This window comes from Uloborus diversus, chromosome 10 (genome assembly GCF_026930045.1).
Source record: "Uloborus diversus isolate 005 chromosome 10, Udiv.v.3.1, whole genome shotgun sequence".
Taxonomy (NCBI): domain Eukaryota; kingdom Metazoa; phylum Arthropoda; class Arachnida; order Araneae; family Uloboridae; genus Uloborus; species Uloborus diversus.
The window spans coordinates 31,919,010-31,940,968 of NC_072740.1; the positions used below are offsets into that span (position 1 = coordinate 31,919,010).

The following is a 21,959-nucleotide window of genomic DNA, read 5'->3' on the forward strand; positions in this document are numbered from 1 at the left end:
AAGCACTTTTTTATGGAATGGAATAAATTAACTAATTTAGAGACATTTCAAACCAATTTACCTCTACTGTGAGGAAAAAATTCAAATTTCGAATGGTGTTTGTGGTTTTTTACGAATACCAGCCATTTTAAAGTAATAAGCACAATAGTAAGGAATAAATAAACAAAAAACTAAAGCCAAATGACTTTTAAGAGTCAACACAATGCAAAAATAATAAAAAAAACGACATATGATAATTTTAATCATGAATTTATTCGAAAATATTTGAGTGTACGATGACTTTTGTGGCGTATTATTTCTCTGTCTCTTCGTTTTTTGACCCATTTCAAAAAGAAGATTGTCAATATTTTGAAAAAACTACAGGGTTTTATTTAGAATGACATAGGATTGCTGTGAAAAAATATTGGACTTCATATTCGAATTTAGTTTCGCGTTATTTTGGTTTTACTAAAAAATTTCAAAGTGTACGAACACTTTTGGGAGCCACTGTAGTTTCTCTCAATCCTCACCATACATCAAAAATATTCATTCGGAAATTGTTCATGAAATTGAGAGTGAGGGGGGAGCACCTGGCATCAAATGCCTGCATATATCTCTCTCCCCCTCCGCTCCCTTTGATCAGACGCACTAAGTACAATAACTTACAGTAAATGCGCCGCATCGGTAAAATTGCCGCACCCTGAAAAGAATAAGAGTTTGTCAAAAAAACTTTAAATGCTCAGAAATGTCGCATTGTCATAAACGCAGCACATAAAAATGATGAGCAACTTCTCGACATTGATGACATATCATAGTAGAAAATGCCCATTAAAAAGGAAAAAATATACAGTACATATTTGCTTGTGGTTCTATCTCCCAACTTTTAAAAATGTGAAGAAATAAAAAACGGAATCTCGCATTTAAATTGATTTCCGATTTTTCTCCATAAATCGGGAACGTTTTGCCCATCTGGGTTTTGCCGTGTTTTTTTTTTTTTTTTTTTTTTGCTTTTTTTTTAATAGCCAATATTTTATATATTTTTTATATTAAATAGCCAAACATAAAGACGGGAAGATTATGAATCCATCCATACCTGATTCGATGGTCAGTTCACTATCGTTCGGGAGAAGAAACTTGGACATAAATGACTATATAGATACGTAGGTACATACATAGATACATACGCTCAGTTTTTAACTATATAAGATAATCATATTACGATTTAGAATGAACAATAATATTTATGTATGAAAAAAGTTAGTTTCCGCGATTATTTTTGAAGTGGTCCGTTATTGCGAATGTCTGTTATCTGTCGCTTTTATTTTGTACTAACATCAATATAAAAACTTTTTAACAAAAAAATTGAACCGCCGAAAAAAACTGAAAAGCAAAAAATAATAAACCATTTTAATTAAACATTAATAACTAAGTTCTTAAACTGATGTAAGTATACCTAAGTATATATTTTTGTAATAATTTAGAGTTTTTAATTAACCTTAATAACTCAGTTCTTAAATTAATGTAAGTATACCTAAGTAGTTTTGAGTCGGTGCCAAACAAGCAAATTAATTATTTTTGTAAAGCGTGAGGCGCAGCGGTGGCGTATGGCGACACGCCCCTTCGCCGGAAAATGCCGAGCGTTCACGAAGTTAAACCCGAACGTCGTCGAGTGGTCTCGAAGAAGCAAGTGTCGAGTATTTGGCTGTTACTCAGCTTTTGCCTCATATACAACAGTCAAAATGTTTATATCATTGTTCATCATACTGAAGAAGGATTTCTCATCTTGTTAAAAGCTCAAATAAATGGTTTTGTGGGTCATAGTATTATTCAGCGTAAGTATGGCATAACAACTGTAGCCGTTAATTGCATACATGATCCTGAAGATTTTTCTCACTGGTTGTTTGCCTCTCTCGTGCGAGGTCCCAAAGGTTTCAAAGCTCCAACGAGAGGTACTTTTTGTTGTATACGATCTACTAGTATTCATGATTTAATGATGGCGTGTGGAGGGAGCATTTTTTGAAACATTTATGTTTATCGTCGGACATTTCACATTATATTGCTAATTTTATTTGGTTATTTCTTTAAATTTAGGTAATTTAGGGATCTTTGTTTATTTATTGTTTGGCACCGACTCAAAACTACTTAGGTATACTTACATTAATTTAAGAACTGAGTTATTAAGGTTAATTAAAAACTCTAAATTATTACAAAAATATATACTTAGGTATACTTACATCAGTTTAAGAACTTAGTTATTAAGGTTTAATTAAAATGGTTTATTATTTTTTGCTTTTCAGTTTTTTCGGCGGTTCAATTTTTTTGTTTAAAAAGTTTTTATTTTATAATTTTTTGTGGCTATAATCTGTATGCGTATATTTTTGATTACTTTTAAAATAGCTACCTACCTTACTTTAGCTATTAACATATATATATATATATATATATATATATATATATATATATATATATATATATATATATATATATATATATATATATATATGTATATATATATAATCGTATTTTAACAATTATCTATTGTGTTACATAAATAATTTAAAAAAAGCAGGCTTTATATACTAACATGGGTAGGCCTACAAAAAATGCTGCTCGGATGAGGAAAAGATGTTTAGAAGAATCTATTAATGAGAAAGAAAAAAGGTTGGAAGCAAACAGAAAGAGAATTACATTAACACGTTCACAGGAGAGTTTAGGTCAGCGCGAGGAAAGACTGTCGAGAATGAGAATCTACAATAACGATAGGTTATTGCAAGAAGGTAATAAGCAGCGCGCTCGTCGTTTAGATATGATAAGAGAGCGACTTTCAAATGAGAGTGAAGAGCAACGCGCTCATCGTTTAGATCTGATAAGAGAGCGAGTTTCAAATGAAATTGAGGACGAACGTATGCTGCGTTTGGATGCTGCCTTTTCATAAACCTGTGAAAAGTAATGCCTGGTCATACATGAAAAAAAGAACTTATATATACGGGTCGACTTCAGAACCTCCTCCGTTTTTTCGTCGGTTAAAAAACTAATCCTAATTACAAATACCAGAGATTGAGAGGTCTACATTGCCGTGGGCAGGTCAAAGGCAGTAACTGCATTTTTTTTTCATTTCTTTTTTTTTTTTTTTTTTTTTTGCATTTTGTCATCTAGTGTACGTTAGCTTTGTTGTACAAACTAACTTATTTGGTTTCCGCTGAAAAAAATATAAAACTCCAACATTTTCTTATTGTTAGTTCTACTGAATCCAACACATTTCTTCAAATATCTCGAAAACTCATTTCTGCAGATACTGTCGTTTACCTGCCCACGGCAGTACACACGAGAGACATACAGGTCTGAAGCTCATTCATTGTGAGCTTTTTTTTTTTTTTTTTTTGTAATACCCAACTCAGAATCAAAAAATCTTGGAGTGAACAACTAATCACTCCCCTTTCCCCACCCTTAGGGTAGGATTTTTTCCCTCAAATTTATAGGGGAATTACTTCAGGCTATACCCTTTCTAATAAAAAAAGAATACAGTAAAACCTGTACAGTTGACCACCTTTGTAAGTTGACCACCTGTCTATGTTGACCGCTTTTGTCAGGAACGGAATTAGTCCTATCTTATATAATGAAGGAAAACCTCTGTAACTTGACCACCTCTCTATCTTGACCACCTGTCTATCTTGACCACTAATGAACACCAAATTTGTTTGGAGTACTGTAAAAAACCCTGTGTAAGTTGACCACTTGGTTTTTTTTAAATTTTACTTAGCAAATTATTTTATTTTATTATTTTTTTTATAGCTTTCCAAGAACATTTTTGATAACAGACCAGCATTTTACTAACTAAATGAAACAGCAGCATAACTAAACCTCCTTTCGAGTTTAACCACATGAGGAAACTACTAAGAACCCTTTTATTCCTCAAACTAGTTTTTCTTTTTTTGATCTATTTGAGATTGCCCTTTGTACTGTTCAATGAAAACACGTGTCAATAGAAAAGTACAAAGTATTTTTTTTCCAGTTGCAATATTTTGCAGCAACAATGGAATTGTGCTAAAGAGTAAAGTTACTTGCATTGCAGTATTTCTGGTGCAAGTTATTAAGAGATAAGACATTTTCATTTTCAACTGCTTTTTTTGAACTATAAGAGTCTAGCTTGTTGCTCTTTGTCTTATAGTTATATAATATGGCTTCAAAAAGAAAGTTAGTTGAACTTGAGATCAATAAAAAGTATGAAATATTAAAATTAATTGAAAAGGGAAAAAGCCAGAGAAAATTAGCTGACACATATGGAATTTCTAAAACTAGTGTCTAATAAGTGCGCCAACTTCAATAAGGAGTTATTTTGTTGAAAAGTAGATTATCATGGGGTTATAAATGTATATGAGAAAAATTTGTAATTTTTGAGAAGCTATGAATTTTTAGGAACTATTAATATCAAATGAGTAATTTTTCATAAATAATAAGATTTTTTTTTTTTTTTTTTGGATTAATTTACTGAAATTTTAAATTTGCATGACACATTATACGTCATTCTGGGAAAATAATCTCTAAAAATATTTGAATAACATTTTAAATAATCGTTTCAAAGTAATGCTAAACAATGGAAGTGAGTTGAACAGAAAGAGTAAGTGTCAATCAATCAAAAAATGAATACATGGTGCAAGAAATGACAAAGAAAAAAAAAATCATTACCCCCTTTATAAGTTGACCACCTGTCTAAGTGGACCACCAAAGTAATGCACCGCAAGTGGTCAACTTACACAGGTTTCACTGTATTCTAAATCGGACTATTCTGTAAAAAGTTATGCGTGGTCATATATAAAAAAATCTGTGAGTGAACAACAAATCTCCCCCTTTTCCCACCCTTAGGGTGGGAATTTTTTCTCCAAATTTATATGAGACCAACTTCAGGGTATAACCTTTCCAATAAAAAAAGAATTATCAAAATCGGACTATTTTGTAAAAAGTTATGTGTGGTCATACATTAAAAATCTGTGAGTGAACAACAAATCAACCCCCTTTTCCCACCCTTAGGGTAGGAATTTTTTTTCAAAATTTTTATGGGACCTCCTCCTTCGGGGTATACCCTTTCCAATAAAAAAAGAATTATCAAAATCAGACTGTTCTGTAAAAAGTTATGCGTGGTCATACATTAAAAAAAATATATACGTGTCGAATTGAGAACCTCCTCCGTTTTTTCGTCGGTTAAAAATATGTACAGTGTACAGTTTTTCATTTTTTGTATCCTTATACGTTCCTTTTAAGGTTTTACATTGCCGCTCTGTTTAAATAGAATTCCGTTCCACTTGTAATCAACTATACAAAAAATTTGCGATCAGGAAATTCGGCTTTTCTCGCACTTTTTCAACAGTCGGCCGTTTACTTTAATTAAAGCTTCTAATTTACGGGTAAATAATATTTAATGGCATTAGAATGTGCCAGTATCATTTCTTTATTGTTTCGTTAAAACAGTAGGACTGAAGACGGGGCTTTAAAAAGAGAAGTCGATCATAAACGCCGCAACGGCAAAAAAAGTCACTCACGAAAATTTAATTTTTAAACATGCAAACGCCGCGGTGTTCCTTCAAGAAATTACAGTAGTCAGTCAATGGAAAGCTCAGGATCCGATCGTTTCTATTGCTTTTCAAAATTAAAACATGCAGAAAATGATCGGTGCGGCATTGTAATATCAAAGCACAATTAGAAGAGCTATACTAAAGAAAGAAAAAGTAGGGAAAAAAAGGAAAAAATAGGAAAATAAGGAGAGAGTTCTAAAAAGTAGGAAAAATAGGAACTCTTCGGGGTCTGCTTTCCCTAATGTTACTACCAAATATAGACTGAAATTGCGTTTAAAAGAAAAAAAAAAACTGAAATTGCGTCTAAAATGAGATGCCAAACACATCGTTTTCTGAACCAACAAAAGGTGTACATTATTGAATTTGATTAAATGATATTATAATTAGATTAAAATTATCTGAGAGAACATTTTGATAAAGTAACTTTAACTTTTGGTAATTCGGTAAAATTACTGTTAAAAAGAAAAAAGAAAACAACCAATAGTATCGCCTACCCCTCCCCCCCTCCCCCGCATTGCCATATGTCTAACAATGCGCAATATGCTTCAAAAACATTTTTAAGTTTATATAATATTTTTGAAGTGAAAACTTCTTCAGACGCTTAGGCCTTTTCTTGAGATAGGAAACAAAATAATGGTTCTGATATCTGTAATACATGTGTTTATCGTTGCCACTCTGCAATAATTGATTTTTTACATAGAGAATTTAATGTAACGATGTTCAATGGTCGTAATCTTAGCACAATGTGATATAAAAGACAGTTTTAAAAATATAAAAAGATATAAATAGAAGAAAAAATAAGGAATTTAATCTTGAGAACTTAATCGGATCAGTTAATCAGAACGGTGAAGGTGTTCTTGTCTGAGGGTGCATATGAGCATCAGGACTTGGTAGTTTGGAATTTATTGATGAAATAATGAATTTTTGAGCTAATGGGGGTACCGCGGTACCCCTGGTGACCCCCGCGCGCACGCATCTGAGTCTAATCTGTATTTTTCAAACATTTTACTTCAAAAATTTCTGTCACAAAACCAATGATAAATAAGCTCGAAACGTTTTGAAATAACGTCTTAATTACAAATGAAAAGAAACAACACTTCTGGTTAAAATACTGTATAATTGTTAGGGGACTTCTTCTTTTCCTACCAATGAGGAATTTAATCTGAAGGACTTCGTTGGAATCACAGGTAATCAGGACGGTGCAGGGGCGGATCCAGACAGAATTTTCGGAGGGGGCCATTTTGGAAAAATATGATGCTTCGGAAATTTTAGAATTTTACAAATATCAATATAGAGCCCACCTCTTAACCAGAGCATTTTTTAGGAATTTTCACTAAGCGAGACAAGTTGAACACAAAGACCTTTCCAATAATATTCCCATTTTCTTAGCAAACGTGTGCATATATCGTTGTCTCAAAGTGGTATTCCTGTAATCAGTACTCTTAGTTTCTGAGGCGACTGTACAGGACTTCTGTTTTAAGAGGAATCCGATATGCGCCAACCGTAAGTATAATATTAACTCCGAAGTAAAGGGGGGGCCCGGGGGTTTCTCCCCCGGAATTTTTTTTGAATTTGTAGACTTAAAAACGCATTTTAGACGATCTCTGGTAATGTTAGGGCAGAAGAGGTTCGGTGGCGCTCCCCTGCATATTTTTCGAAATTGTAGCTCGAAGAATGCAGTTTGAGATGATCTTTGATGCTGTTAGAGAGAGGAGAGATTTGAGAGCCCATCAAAGGAAATTTTCTGATTTGTAATCTTAGAAATACATTTTAACTGTTTTTCGTAACATTAAGGGCTTAAGTGCAAGCCCCCCCCCCCTTCCCCGACTATTTTTCGAAATTGAAACCTTGAAAACGTAAACATTATCTCCTATAATGTTAAGAAGAGGGAGGTGCAGGGGGTTCTTTTTTTTGCAATTGTAGAGCTAAAAACGCAGTTTAATACGCTCTTTTCGTGATGATACGTGAAGGAGAGATTCGAGGGCGCACACAAAGAAATTTTTCTACGAGTAATTTACAGTATTAAAGATGCATTCTAATTATCTTTGGTAATGGTAAGGGATAAGAGGTTTGGAGGGCTCCCCCAGAAATTGTAGCCCTCAAAAGGCTGTTTTAGACCATTTTTGGTGATGTTAAGGGAAGGAGAGATTAAAAGGCCCATCCCAGGATTTTTTTTAAATTTAGACTTAAAAACGCATTCTAGACTATCTTTGGTAAGGTTAGGGGTTGAAGCGATTCTGAGGTCCTCTCGCAAAATTTTTTCAAAATTGAACTCTTTAAATTGCAAATGTAGGCAATCCATGATTCATGAGTAACTTTTAGAGGACCAGCAATTTTTCGGAATTGAAGCTCCAAAAACGTAATTCTTGAAAACTTTTTATGATGTTAGGGGGGGGGGAGGAGTTCTCTCCCGGAAACATTTTGAAACTCAGGCGCTTAAAACAAAATTTAGACCGATCTTGAACAACTTGTTGACGAAAAGGAGAGGTGGGGAACCCCCCCTGGAAACTTTTACAAGTTACTTTTTTTAATGCAGTTTGTTGACGATCTTTGGTAATATTAACAAGAGGAGTGGTTTAGAGGGTCCCATATTAAAAAGGGAATGAAGAATAATTACATAGCCCATCATAAAGTCAGGTTAAAACTTAAATCTAACTTTAACTTAATGCAGTCATTAAGGCATTTTATTATTAACTTTTTATTAACAAATTTTCGTTCGTCTGTTCGGATGGAATATTGAAACAGGTAGTATATATCTATTGACAGGCTACTAAAAAAATATTTTAAAAATGTTATACATATAAAAAGTGTTTCTTTAAAAATTTCTGTACAAATTTCTTTGAAGTTTAAGCTAGGAGCTGCTTTTATTTCCAATGTACATATACGTAGGTTTTTTGCAAAGTAAATTTGTAAGCAAAATTCATACTTTTAGTTTGAAAATTAGAAAAACTAAGTTTTTGAAATGAAACACATTTAAAATATGAAAAAGAACAACACAAAACCGTTATATCATACAAAATCTTCGGATCTAATTGCGCTTATGTTTTTTTCTCAAATTGGAATTTCCTCTAGTTTCAACTTAATATTGCATACGATATAGTTAATCTGTGTAGGTGTTAATTACTAAAATAACTTACTATTTCTTAAATCAGGGACTGAAAAAATAGTTTTCGTCTTATCCAGCAGCGAGATATTGGCTTGTTGGGGGGTGTGAATCTATTTCTCAAAATACCATATTTTTTATATCGAATTGCATATGAAACTAGACAGAAATTTTCTCTAGATTTCAAAATCGTGGTTATTTTTTTATCTGCCATTAACAGCAAAAAATATGTGTACCTTCCAAAGAAACCGGAAACCATCCTTCTATTCTTGCTCGCTTTGTGGGAGACATTGCGGTCATAAGTGCTAAATGAACTCAAATATTTGGTATACACATGATATTTTAAATATTTTCCTGAGGTGGCCATGCCCTCCTTCTGGCATTGTTTCCATTCATGTTAGAGTTCACATGAATTACAATGATTTTTTTTTTTTTTTTTCCAATTTAAGCGAGGAAAGAGGCTTAAAAACTATACTTGAAACTTCCTCAGTGTCGTTTTATGGCTCATCGGCATTGTTTTTATATTCATGTTAGACTTTGAGGAATAATAAGGATTTTTTTTAATATTCAACTCTGCAAAAGGTTTTTAACTATTTTTGAAATTTTCTCAGGGTAGCGATGGCCCCCTCTCATGGTTTCCTTATTGTTAAACTTTGTATGCATCATAAGGGAAGTTTTTTACATTTTTGCTCAAAAAGGGGGGCTTAACTATTCTTGAAATTTTCTCGGGGGGGGGGGGGCCCTCTGGATCCGCCCATGGGACGGTGAAAGTGCTCTTGTGTGAGGGTGCACATCAGCATCAGAACTTGGTAGTTTGGAATTATAATGAATCATGCTGTTAATTTAAATATTTTAAAAGACAATTTTAAAGTATTAGCCCGAACTTTGGTTAAAGGAAGCAACTTTGTTTTATTTTATCAAGATAACGATAAGAAGCACACGGTTTTCAACGTTTGAGTCTGGTGCCTCAAAAATTGTCCTTAAGCTTAGAAATATCTCCTCAATCGCTAGATTTAAACTTAATGTTCTATATTTAGAGTTATTTGGAGGCTTGATTACGAAAGTACGGCTTTGAAACAAAAAGAGCTAGAAACAGTAAGGCTCGAAGCGTGGTTGAACACTTACTCACACTGCAAATAATCGGTACACATTCGGAACATTAAGTATTCCAGTTGCCAGAATGTATATGTACTAAAATGTATTTCGAATGTATTATGTAACAAAGAAAGTGTGCTGAAATGTTTTACTAATTTGTTCCGTAATGAAGAAAACGTTCCAAAAGTGCCCAGAATGTGTTTTGCTGAGAATCTCTGTTCAATGGAAGTTTGGGAATACACTTGAGAACACATCGTGTGCAGATTTGAGAGTGCTTGTGAAATCACAGCTTTCTTTGCTACGCCATGTTTGTAAACATTACGGATCGGCCGTAATCATTTTCGTCGTGTTTTTAAATATTCAAAAGGTACGCCACTTACTTTAATGTTCTTTCCAGAGAAATTTTGTATTTGTACATTTACTCAGCTTTACTTTTAAAACTGTGCGGTTACGTTAAAATTAACGTGTTACGATTCTAATCCTAATGTTTGACGATAGATTCAGGACTCCTGTCCTAATCTTTAGATTTTAGTATTTTTTTAAGAACTTCGGATTTACAGTTTTAACCAAGGGACGACTTTTTACTTTTTAATTACGACCAAAAGACATTTTTTATGAGTGTCGTAATGCATTTCTTATGCTATTCAGTTTCCATCTTTAAAAAAAAACCTGTTTCATCTGTATGCTTTTTAAGTTTGTCATTTACTTTTTGTTTTTGCAAATATTTCAGATGATATTTTCCTGGTTAGCAATTTTGGATACTTTGGAACTTTTGCTTGTAAACGATTCAAGTTATCAACCATCTTGTGCATCAATGTTTGGCTAAACAAACAGAAAAAGGCAGAATCGCTGGAGGTCATAAGGGCTTAGATTAGGTTAAACGAGAATAGGATCTACGTCTACCCTAATAACATGGATGGGATTCGAACCTAGGCCAGGGACCAAGATTCTTCTGAGTAATGATGTTTGTAAAAAAAATACATTGTCTGAAGTTTTAGATCAATTAATTTTAGCTCACTTTTGAAGAAAAATTATTACCTGCCTTTTATTATTGTAGTTTAAAAAAAAAAATGCTTATATTTTCGTGAATATCAGTGATACCTTCTCAAAAGTATGAAAAATGATTGCACATACTAAGCTAAATATTTTCTGAAATTTACAGCTTATTCTCAGCTATTTATGATGAATGATGACCAAAAAACATTTTTACGTTCCTCAATTTGTTACTCACCCCCGAAACGCAAGGGTAATGTAACTTTAATTGCAAAATGACAGCTGGAGCATACTTTTTATGTGACAAAAGTTTCAAAGCAACTGGCCTTATATTTCTTGAAAAAATTTGAATTTTTAAAGTGCCACATATCGAAAAACGAATTTAACCAGGTTTAACACATAAATCTCCTCCTCAATATAATACAAACTGATTCAAAGATTTCACATATAGTTATTTAGACAGAAGCGAAATACTAAATACAGATGATAAATGTATGTATTTAAAAAACTTAATCAATGTAACTGAAGTAAAAACAAAATTAAAGTAGCAATTCAAATTTTAACTTTTTGACTCTTATAATGAATACAGAATTAGGCATGAAAAATTTATGGTTTTAATACTAGTAAAAAAATACTTCATTTATTTCTCTTCTCCTAACAAAGCGTAATAAGCATCAAAACTGAGAAAAATCCTAGTCTTATATTGGATGCAAAGAGATACATATTTCGAAATAAAGTCATCAAAAGAATAAAAACTGAAAATAAGAGAGCAAGTTCTTCCTTCTTGTCAAAGGTGAAAAATGTTTGTATTGTTATACACATACATAATAAAAATAAATGACCAGAAAACAAAGAACATACTTCCAGAAAATCATACATAATTTATTAACCATTTTATAAAATGTAAGATTATGTGTATATATTTAGAAAGGAATCCACACAAATTAATAAAAGTAAAAAAAAAAAAAAAAAAAGAAAAAAAAGAGAAAACACAAATAAGAAGGGAATTGTAGTATAAAAATGTATAAAAACCACATCAAACTCATTACACAAAACTTAAAGTAATTTAAAATGTTATTATTATTTAATTTATTTATTTATTTTTTCATTCTTGAATTTTATGAAAATTAGTCTCATAGGAAAATTCATGAATGATACAATATCATAAACATCTAATTACTTTGTAATGATTTGTTCTTTTCTATTCTTTAACAATACATAAACATTTCTATTCTAACTCTTTCTTAAAAATTTGCTTTCAAAATAGAATATATCTAAAAGGTAACAAAAGCTATATCAAAATATATACAAATCTATATGGCATAAAAATTGCACTAAAACAAACAATGCTCCAAAAGCAATAAATATAAAGCATTAAAACATATGAAGACTTAAGATTAATTTAAATTCTAAAAAACTCAAATGTATGCACATGCATTTAAAATCACAAACTTACAAAGCACAAAATGAAATAATGAACATTAAAATATCTACATTATTACAAAAGTTAAAATGAAGACATGAAAAACATTATGAAGAACAAAGCTAATAAAAAATTCATCATTAATGACCTATAAAATTGAGCATTTCAAATAAAAATGAGAAAAACCACTACTGTTAAAATATTTTCCTAACAATTATATACATATATATATATACATATCGGGGTGAATTGGTGACAGAACGCATCATGATGCTGTTTTGTGCAGGGGGTACGGGGAATCCCCTTTCACGTTAAATTTTTCACTACTCTAGATTTAATTATTTTTTATTTGTGTTCTAGTACTGGAAATTTTTGGATTTCACCCCTGATATATATATATACATATATATATATTCTTTGTTCATAGGTGCCTATAAATGATAGATGTCCCTTCATTTAGAAAAAAATTAATCAACATGCTTTCAAGTAATTTGAATAAATGATAGTAATAATAAATTTTTGAAATGTCCTTAGTTATTGAGTCCTTAATTGACTTCATTATTTAAATTCGTAAAGACTTATCAAAGCTACTTAGCTGGATTTTTGAAGAAAAACTTTTGTTCTTCAAAAACCTTGCTAACATTTATCTCTTAAGCAAAATACTATGAAAAAATGTTCCAAGTAACTTTGACCCATTAGATAAAACCACAAATGTGATGTCATCTAATTGTAAATTAACACATAATTGTATAGAACAATAAGTTCATAAAACCATCTGATATATCTTTTATACTCTTACATACATGAGTTTATAACCCCCATTCCTTCCACTACTGAGAGAAAAAATTGTTTTTTGAGGAAAACTTCATGAACTATAATTTTCTAGAGCAGAAAAATGAAAATCATTAAATTACTGTATGTGTATAGCACATACAGTATGGAACCAGTTATCCAGAATAATTGTTACAGGCTTATTCTGAATAACTGGTTTCTGATTGAAGCAGCATGTATTGATATACATATACTAAAGTTCCTGTCCGTATTAAACACTCAAAAACATCGTTTGGACAATCCTGATACACTTTTATGGCAAATGTGGATAATAGTATTAAAAAATGTGGTAAATTTTTCACTTAGCAATAAAATATTTTTGAAAAACACATTGTTAAAAATTACTTAGATAATTTGAACTATATAATATGAAGATTTAGCAATTGTTCGATAAAATATAAAATTTTGGTGAACTGAGTTCAGTTTTCCATTCACATTAATTTGTCAGCAAAATAACTCTCAACATGTGTTTCATTCAAAAAGTAACAACACTGTTGGCACTGAAGAGAGGTTATTAGGACTAAGAAATTTGCACAGGGTGCATTGCACATGAACCATTCACTTCTAAGTAAAATTTTAAATTTTACATTATCACTAAAATTAGTTTTGATTACTGTTTTATGTCAGTTTGAAAACAAATAATATGCTATATAATACACGATTTAAAAACAAACTTGGAGTACAGTTAAAAAAACATTTTAGAAAAAAAAAAGACAAAGAGAAAAGTCAGAGTCAGTGCTTTATCCATGACCCCATTTTGGCCAACTGTTTTCACAGAAAATATTTGAAAAATATAACTGATGATATAATTTTTTTGAACCATTTCTACCTTAAAAAAGGCTCTAAGTAAATTTCTAGTCACCAAAAGTTTCACAATTCCTTCTTTTTTAAAATTCAAGATGTATGCATTAATGAAAATGAAAAACCAAGTTTTTAAAGATCAATAGTTGACACATATTGGACAAATGGTGAGAAGTAAAACCAAATTATGTTTTTAAAGGAAGCAGAGTAGCTAGGTTGCGGAAGTATGAATGATGTATCACAATCAACCACAGAGTAACAACTACTACAATGTGCTTTTTCAAGAGTAAATATTGGCACTGTGCCACCAATGTTTGATTCCAAAACTCCAACAATTTGTAGTGAATCTCCTTCCTTAAGATTTCTTACAAACTCTGAACAAACATGACTTGTCATAACAACAATTTCAGGGGATGTTCGAGCCGAAACCTCCAAGGTTATTCGATATGTATAGACATCCCAATTTTGAAGATGACATTCATTTAAATTTAAAGTTTCATACAACTTACAACGTTCTTTTTCGAGAGCATCAGCGTTTTCAAAATCACAAGAAGTATACGTTTGACCCAAGGCACATGTAAACCAGGTATTGAAAGGATTTGGCAACACATCTATAAAAGTTTTCAAGGAGTTTCGTACATTAACAACATCTATAGCTGTAACTGTGCCTTCAACTGAAATCTTCCTCCCTTTTAAAGGAAGACACGAAATTTGAACTTCAGCAGTGTTTGTCTTGTACCAAGCATGATGATGGCAATGAGTTTCATATTTGTTCCACGATAAAACAGGGTCCGAATTAACATCGGAAGACAATTCATGAGGTTTAGCTGCTTGGTACGATAACAGTACCACAAATACACACATCAACAAAGTACAGAGTTTACTATTGTGTGACACTTTGAATCTTTTTACTACAATGGCACTGAGAAGATATAAAATAAATAATGCAGGCAGAACCAGGAAAATTTCAACATTCACTGCATTTAGCATCAGTAATTTTGTGAAAATATATAAACACAGTGCAAAAAAAATGCCAAGGTACTTTGACAACACGAGGATAACAAGCCAAAAAATGACACTAAATATTATGGTTGTTTCAGAGACTTCAGCGAGATGGATAAATGCCAAATTCAACCAAGTGACACACATTAAATGAGGAAGTAATACTAGGTGCCAACCTTTCCATTCATTACCCAATGCCATTTTAGTATACAAATATGGCAACACAAAAGGCAATGTTAAACAAGAGATTAAATTAAGATGTACTTCAAGTTTACTTGTTATTTCATAAACTATATCGAAATCAAAGTAAGAAAGAGTTGCAATTGATAACTTTTGCAAGACATTTGATTTATAAAGACAAGTCAAAATATTTAAAATAAGAGATACATTAACATAATACCTTTGATGAGTAATTGTTCGATCAACAAATACCACAAAAAGTAAACTTAAAACTGCTAAATCATTAAAACCTGATGGTAAAGTATTCATGGGTAATATTGAAATGTACATCAAAGATACAATAAAAAATGTCATCAAAGGGGGGGCTGTTTTCATTAAATATTTAATTTCAATAGCATCCGACCTAACGCTAGGTTCAAAAAATTTAATTAAGTGTAACCATTTTTTCATGCTGTCAGCACCAAAGCTAATACAGATCACAAAGCATGTAGTCGAGATCATAGTTGATAGGCAGAGAAGAGTGGCAAAAAACATTCGACATTTTATAATGAAAAGATAAAACTGGCTACCTGGGCTTGAAATATGACATGTGATTTCAAGTAGGAAACATAAAGAAAAAATTGTGCACAAAACTGTGAAAGATGCGAATTTTTCAATTAAATCTTGTAATGAATTTAGTATGATATGCCAGAAAAGAACAGCATATTTCGTTAGAAATAACGTTTTGTAATGATTGTATTGTGTTACTTGTTTTAACGATACAAGAGGCACGTTACCTTCCAAGCAAGACTGCACAGAATTCACAACTTCACTGAATGACACATGAGTTTGCGTACGAAGAAATGGCTCCTCGGATTTTTTCAAGCACGGCTCTTTATGCTGCATTAAATCATCGTTATCAGTCTTCGCTATGGAAAACTCATTCTCTTCCTGAAGTATTTTCTCAGTTTGTTCCCGAAATATTTCTTCAGAAATAACATCCTCTGTATCGCTCATAATTGCACGAAAAATAGAAGACGCAACACGCCGTGAAATTTTTTCTTCTTCGGTATACTTAAGACACTTTTCTATTTCTAAATAATTGACGGCATTGGTACCTATTCCAGCATTGGCACACTCTCTTAGTATAGAAACTGCCTCTTCTTGCCCTTCTTTAGCAGCTTGAAGAAGCCAATGAACGGCTAATTGTGAATTGAATTCACGTTCTTCCGAAGTACTAGCAGGATTAGTCAATAAACTTTTAGCTAAAGCAACTTGGCTTTCTTTGCACCCGTCTTCTGCCAAAATGTGTCTTAAACGTAAGGTCCCGAGATTCTGGCGAGGTAAAAGTAAAGTTCTTGAAATAGATCGAGCTTGATGTCTTTCTGGCATCCCGTTGGTCGTGCTTTTTTTTTCCACGCACGTACTCAATTCTCCATAGGAATAACTGTTTTAAAAACCTTACAGGGAGGACCGCGACAAAACGCAGCTGCAAACTAAAAATAACATCTCAGTTTTAAAACTCGTCTGCTCTCGCATTATGTTGCCAAATCCTATTTTCAAACTACTTTTAGGGTGCATTCGGAAACGCGGATCGGTCGCCTCGGTGCAACCGCAAGCGTTCGGAAACGCTTGCGGTGGAACCGCTGACGTCATTTAACCGCGTTCGGAAACACTGCGGTTGTTTTCTGGCGGTCGACTTGGTATCAACCTGTGGCACCTCTGTCTGGAAGCGGTTAGCGAGATCACAAACGTCACAAAGTCTGTGTTGGCCAATCCGGTCGTGTTTCATGTTTTGATCGTAACGCACGTGACTTGCCTACTATGAAAGTTACGCGTTGATTGGAGTGTCGTTTGCTGCTGAACTAGAACTACCGCGGTTTAACCACGAGCGTTCGGAAACACAGCTGTTCTACCAGAATTCCTAGAGAAATTCCAAATACGTCATAACCATACCGGACTAACCACGCGGTGTAACCGGTGGATCGTTTCCGAACGCAGCCTTAATGTGGAAGAAAGTTTTCCTCCGTCAGGTAGCCAAGATTTTGGTTCGAGGTTAGGGAAAACCACGTGATCCGTGAGTTTACATTTGAATATCGATGCTAAGTACTGGAAAAGTTCGCCGTTAAAATTCAGGATTAAAATTATGTTTTTGTTGTTTTCCTGCTATATTTTTGGTTTGGGAGAAAGATTTCATTGCGCTGCGCTTCTGTTTGGCACTCGAATGTGGGAATAGGGAATGAAGATCATGTTGTGGCGTAAAATGTAGAAGCTTCCATACCTGTCATTTGCTCGATCCATAATCTTAAAAAAAAGCATGTAAAAAGTCAATCGGATTCGTCTTAAGTATTCTGTGGTCTTTCATTTAGTTCTCATTTTTGGTTTTATTGAAGATGCATTATAGGCGTCAGAATCAAAAAAAGTTTTTTCAAAAAAATTTTTGAATTCTGAAATTTTGAATTCAAATTATGTGTTTCGCAATCACGAGTTGCGACAGGACCCTATTGAGGTTATTGTTTCTAGAAAAGGCTCCTGTCCCCCCTAGCCTGCCCCTCCTCCTAGACGGTTACGTGTGTATGGTTGTGTGTGTAGGCTAGTGTGTGTTCGTGAACCTGTGTGTATGCACGTAGGCGTGTGTGTATGTGTGTGAGTGTTGAGCGTGCGTGTGTGTACCACATGGACGCTACCACCGGGGGACAGTGCTCAGGACCAGAGGAGACGCGCCTGCAGAGGCCGATGGTGCTGCAGAGGCTCCTAATCTAAGCTGAAAAAGGAACCGGACCTAAAAGACGGTCAAGTGAGAACAATGAGCAATCGTGATTGCTCAAAAAAAAGCTTTACAAGCCTTTTTTGTTGTCATTCCTGCATCGTTCTTTTGAATGTAAAGTATAAGTCAGAAAAATTCGCTACTGCATCCGAAATGGGAAGATTGGGCACCGTCAATAGGGCGCCGGGAACATTGGGCACCGAGCGCTTTGGGCGCCGGGCATATTGGGTGCCGGGAACATTGGGCCAAGTATGCTCGGTGCCCAAAATGCTCGGCGCCCAATGTTCCCGGCACCCAAAGTGCTCGGAGCCCAATGTTCCCGGCGCCCAAAGTGCTCGGTGCTAAAAGTTCCCTGCGCCCAAAGTGCCCGGCGCTCAAAATGCTCGACGTCCAAAGTTCCCGGCGACCAAAGTGCTCAGTGCCAAAAGTTCGATGTGCCCAAAGTGCTCGGCGTCCAATGTTCCCGGCGCCCAAAATGCTCGGCGCCCAATCTGCGGCGTCCAATCTTCTAAGACCGACTGCATCAAACGAACTTTATTATGGAAACATCTATAACGAAATGGGCAGAAAAAGAGAGTGCTAGTATACTTTAAAATCTAACATACTCTATTGCTGGCTTTTTGGTTCTATATGCTACACTTTTTTGGATTCTGACAGGTAGGTATGAATAGTTCTTGTCCAATGTTTTTCAATTATGGCGTTTTGATGTTCAAATTTTTACATTAGTTTCATTTGCTTGCGTAATGTAATAATCAGGATGTATTGATATTGTTTGTTGTTACGGTAAAAACTCCATCAACAATTAAAGTTACTTGATTTTTTTCGCATGTTTTGCTGGTTCAAGTTGATGGATTTCACTGAATTCAGAAACAACAATTTACAGTACAGTACAACCTCAGCCAAGATCTTGACAAAATTTAAAACTGTGAATTCAAATTCTCTTAAAACATTTCTGCAAAAAACACCCCTGTATTTCTCCAGAGTCTCGAGTGCCATATCATAACCAACAGCAAAAATGTCGGTGAGTAGAGTACAACAATGATACCAGCATGTTTTTTATTCATATTTGTTCTTTTTTCAACATTATTAGTTGGGAGAAACACAAAATTAGCGAACAACATTTGTTGCTCGCCCAGAGGCAATGTCAGCCTGGTCGGGAACTAGGGGCCCAGCTTGGAATCTGAGACGTATAAATGTTACAAGTTTTATGAGAAGAGGGAGACCTGGCGAACACTCTGACAAGGGACCCGCATCGGCTCTATGTGGCACAGCGCTCGCCAAAATAGGGTCGACCCATACTCGAATTGGGTCCGTTTTGCAGCTCCTTCACAAAAATCTGCATTGTAAAAGCGGCCACTTCACAAAATTCCACATAGTAAAAGCTGCTCATTCGCATCATGAAATAAAATTCAAAATTCACATGGCGATCCAGTGTGATTCTATCACTTAAACATTAACGATTCCCTTCTTATATTTCACATTATGTAATTGAAAGAATGCACAAGCATCATTTTGCCATGCCCATATATTACCTGGAAATTCACAATAATTTCATTTTTAAAAATAAAGAAAATTTAGAAAAATATTTTGTTTTTAAACAAAATAGGGACCCAAAAGATAAAACTTGGATCGACCCCGGAAAAATTTTCTTAAAATTTAATAAGTTATCAAAATTGTCTAAGTTCTCTCATTGAGCGGAGACTAGCGCATCTGTATACAGGCATCCCTGATATCACACGGTGTTTCTACAACACGGTTTCGATATTGCACGGTACAAAATTTTAATTTAATACTACACGGTTTTAATATAACAAGAATTTCAAAAGATAGAATTTTATTTTTGTTTAATACTGTTGAAAAAAAAATGATAATAATTCTAAACTCACATATAAGAATAACTTTTAACCTTTAAATACTTTATTTTCTCATCGGTGTTCTAAAGACAAAAATTGTTTTGTTTCCAATGCATTGTAAGAAAATAACATTAGGAATAAACATAAGCTAAATTTGGCAAACGATAAATAAAAAATTAAGTCTATGCAATTTACAATGAAATAAATAGAATAATCTTATTCATTTTATTTTTTCTTTTGTTTGGTAGTTGTTGCTCAGACAAACTTTATTACTATAGAAAAGCTCAGATTTTTTCCCCCCTGATAATATACATTTTGTTGTCAGTAACGAAAGCAAATAAAGTTTTTTCTTGAGCTGTAGTATGTTCTAGCAGCCAGTTTTCGTTTGTATGTCCTATTTAGTCGAAATTTCAGCTATTATAAAATTTTTACCTTAAGACTTGGTTTCAATATAAAACGGTACACATTTCGTGATTCATATTATTTCACAGATTCGTATAACATGATTTAAAATATGTAGGACGTAATTAATTAAATCAAAAAATAAGTAAAAAAATACTATTTATAAAAAAGTCTTGTATTACACGGTACGTTTTAACCGTGTTATGCAAGAGATACCTGTATATGTATGATAAGTAAATAACAAACGTACTAAAGTCAGACCAAACAACGTAAGTAGAAGCACAAATTTGTAAATTACAGCAGACACGTGTTTCGGCGTTACAGGGAACGCCTTTTTCAATGCAAAAATAATGAGCTTATGGATGAAAAGACATCCGACAAAAGCCAAGAGCAGATAAGCATGCAGCTTAAAAGATAAAAACAGCGGATTAGCCAAACACCAATGACAAAGTTATAAACCTTTCAGGAACCAATAGGAATGCAAGCAAAGGTCAGGAGCTTTCGCTTAGGTACGAACCCAGAAAGAAAGAATTCAATTGGACAAGGATTAAGCCGAAGCTTAAACAAAAAGAAAAGAAATTGTCAGTAACCGTGAACCGCAAGAAAGGAAAAGCAGAATGGAAAACCATGAAATAAGATAAACAGAAACAAAAAATATTCGAAAAAAGGAAAAATAAAGATAAATAGAAGAAAATTGGGGGGGGGGGGGTGTCAATCAAGACAAAAAGGCAAAAATAAACAAAGGAAGATAGATAAAAATGAGTGAAAAAAAAAAAAAAGAGGGGGGGGGGGAATGGGGAAAGGACAGTATTAAAGATATGGGAGCCAAATGTTAGAAAAATATGGAACTGCACAAAGATCGTTAACTAAGTTAGAACTGTTCCTCAAAATATGAAAGGCTTCCCAAAAGTCAAGATCTGATGAATTGGGGCATTTTTGGATAATCTGAAAAGAGTTAAAATCAAAAGAGTGATTCGAATCCCAACAATGTTGAGCAATACTAGACTTATTTAATTGTTGTTTTTTCACATAATTTTGATGCTCTTTCAAGCGAATTTTTAAAGCACGCCGAGTCTGTCCAATATAGGCAAGTTTACAACTACAATTAATTCTATAAATTCCACAACAATTAAGAGGGTGAATAGGATCTTTAAGAGAAGAGAATGAAAGTTTATTAATAGGAGAGAACACCACCTGGAATTGGAAACGTTTTAGAATCTTAGCAACCTGATAGCTTACAGATGGAAAGAATGGCAAAACAACCAAATTCTTTCTGATGAAGGTTCGGTTAAGAACATTAGTTTGGGATTTATTTGAAAGTTTTTTATAAATGGAATCAATCAAAGTTGGCGGATAGTCTCTATCAATTGCCACAGCTTTAAGATAATTAAGTTCCACTTTAAGAAGTTCCGACGAAGAACAAATATTAATTGCGCGATAAACAAAAGAATTAAAAGCAGAATATTTTTGATTTGGAGGATGAGACGATAGTCTATGAGGAGGTAAAGAGACAGCAAAAGGTTTGCGATAAACAGTAGTTTCAAAACCAATTTCTGTACGAGAAACAAGTACATCAAGAAATGAAATGCAATTATTCCGTTCTTTCTCACAAGAAAACTGAATATGAGGATCAATGGAGTTTAAAATAGATAAAACCTCATCACTCTCAAACTGATTCTGGTTCATTAGAACAAAACAATCATCAACATACCGAACATAAAATTGGAACTGCAGTTTTTGGAACAGCTTAACCTCAAAATAATGCATGTAAATATCACTAAGAATGGGGCTAAGTGGGTTACCCATAGCCAGACCATCTAACATAATATAAAAATTCCCATTAAAAACAAAAGAACATTGTTTAAGACAAGTACGGGTAAGGAAAATTAAATCCTCAATTTCCGTATTGGTGAAATGAAATTCAGAAAGTCTTCTACGAAGGCATAACAATGAACCCTCGACGGGAACGTTCGTAAATAAA

At 33.5% G+C, this 21,959-nt stretch overlaps 1 protein-coding gene across 1 annotated transcript; it reads right to left on the reverse strand.

The window, feature by feature from the left end:
• Positions 1 to 11,813: 11,813 nt before the first annotated feature.
• LOC129231470 (wolframin-like) lies at positions 11,814 to 16,424 on the reverse strand. Its single transcript, XM_054865794.1, has one exon. The coding sequence runs from the start codon at positions 16,346 to 16,348 to the stop codon at positions 13,928 to 13,930; it is 2,421 nt and encodes an 806-aa protein (XP_054721769.1). The 5' UTR covers positions 16,349 to 16,424; the 3' UTR covers positions 11,814 to 13,927.
• Positions 16,425 to 21,959: the final 5,535 nt, after the last annotated feature.

Coding starts and splice junctions, on each gene's coding strand:
- LOC129231470 (XM_054865794.1), bottom strand. CDS start 16,348: ATGCCAGAAAGACATCAAGCTCGATCTATTTCAAGAACTTTACTTTTA.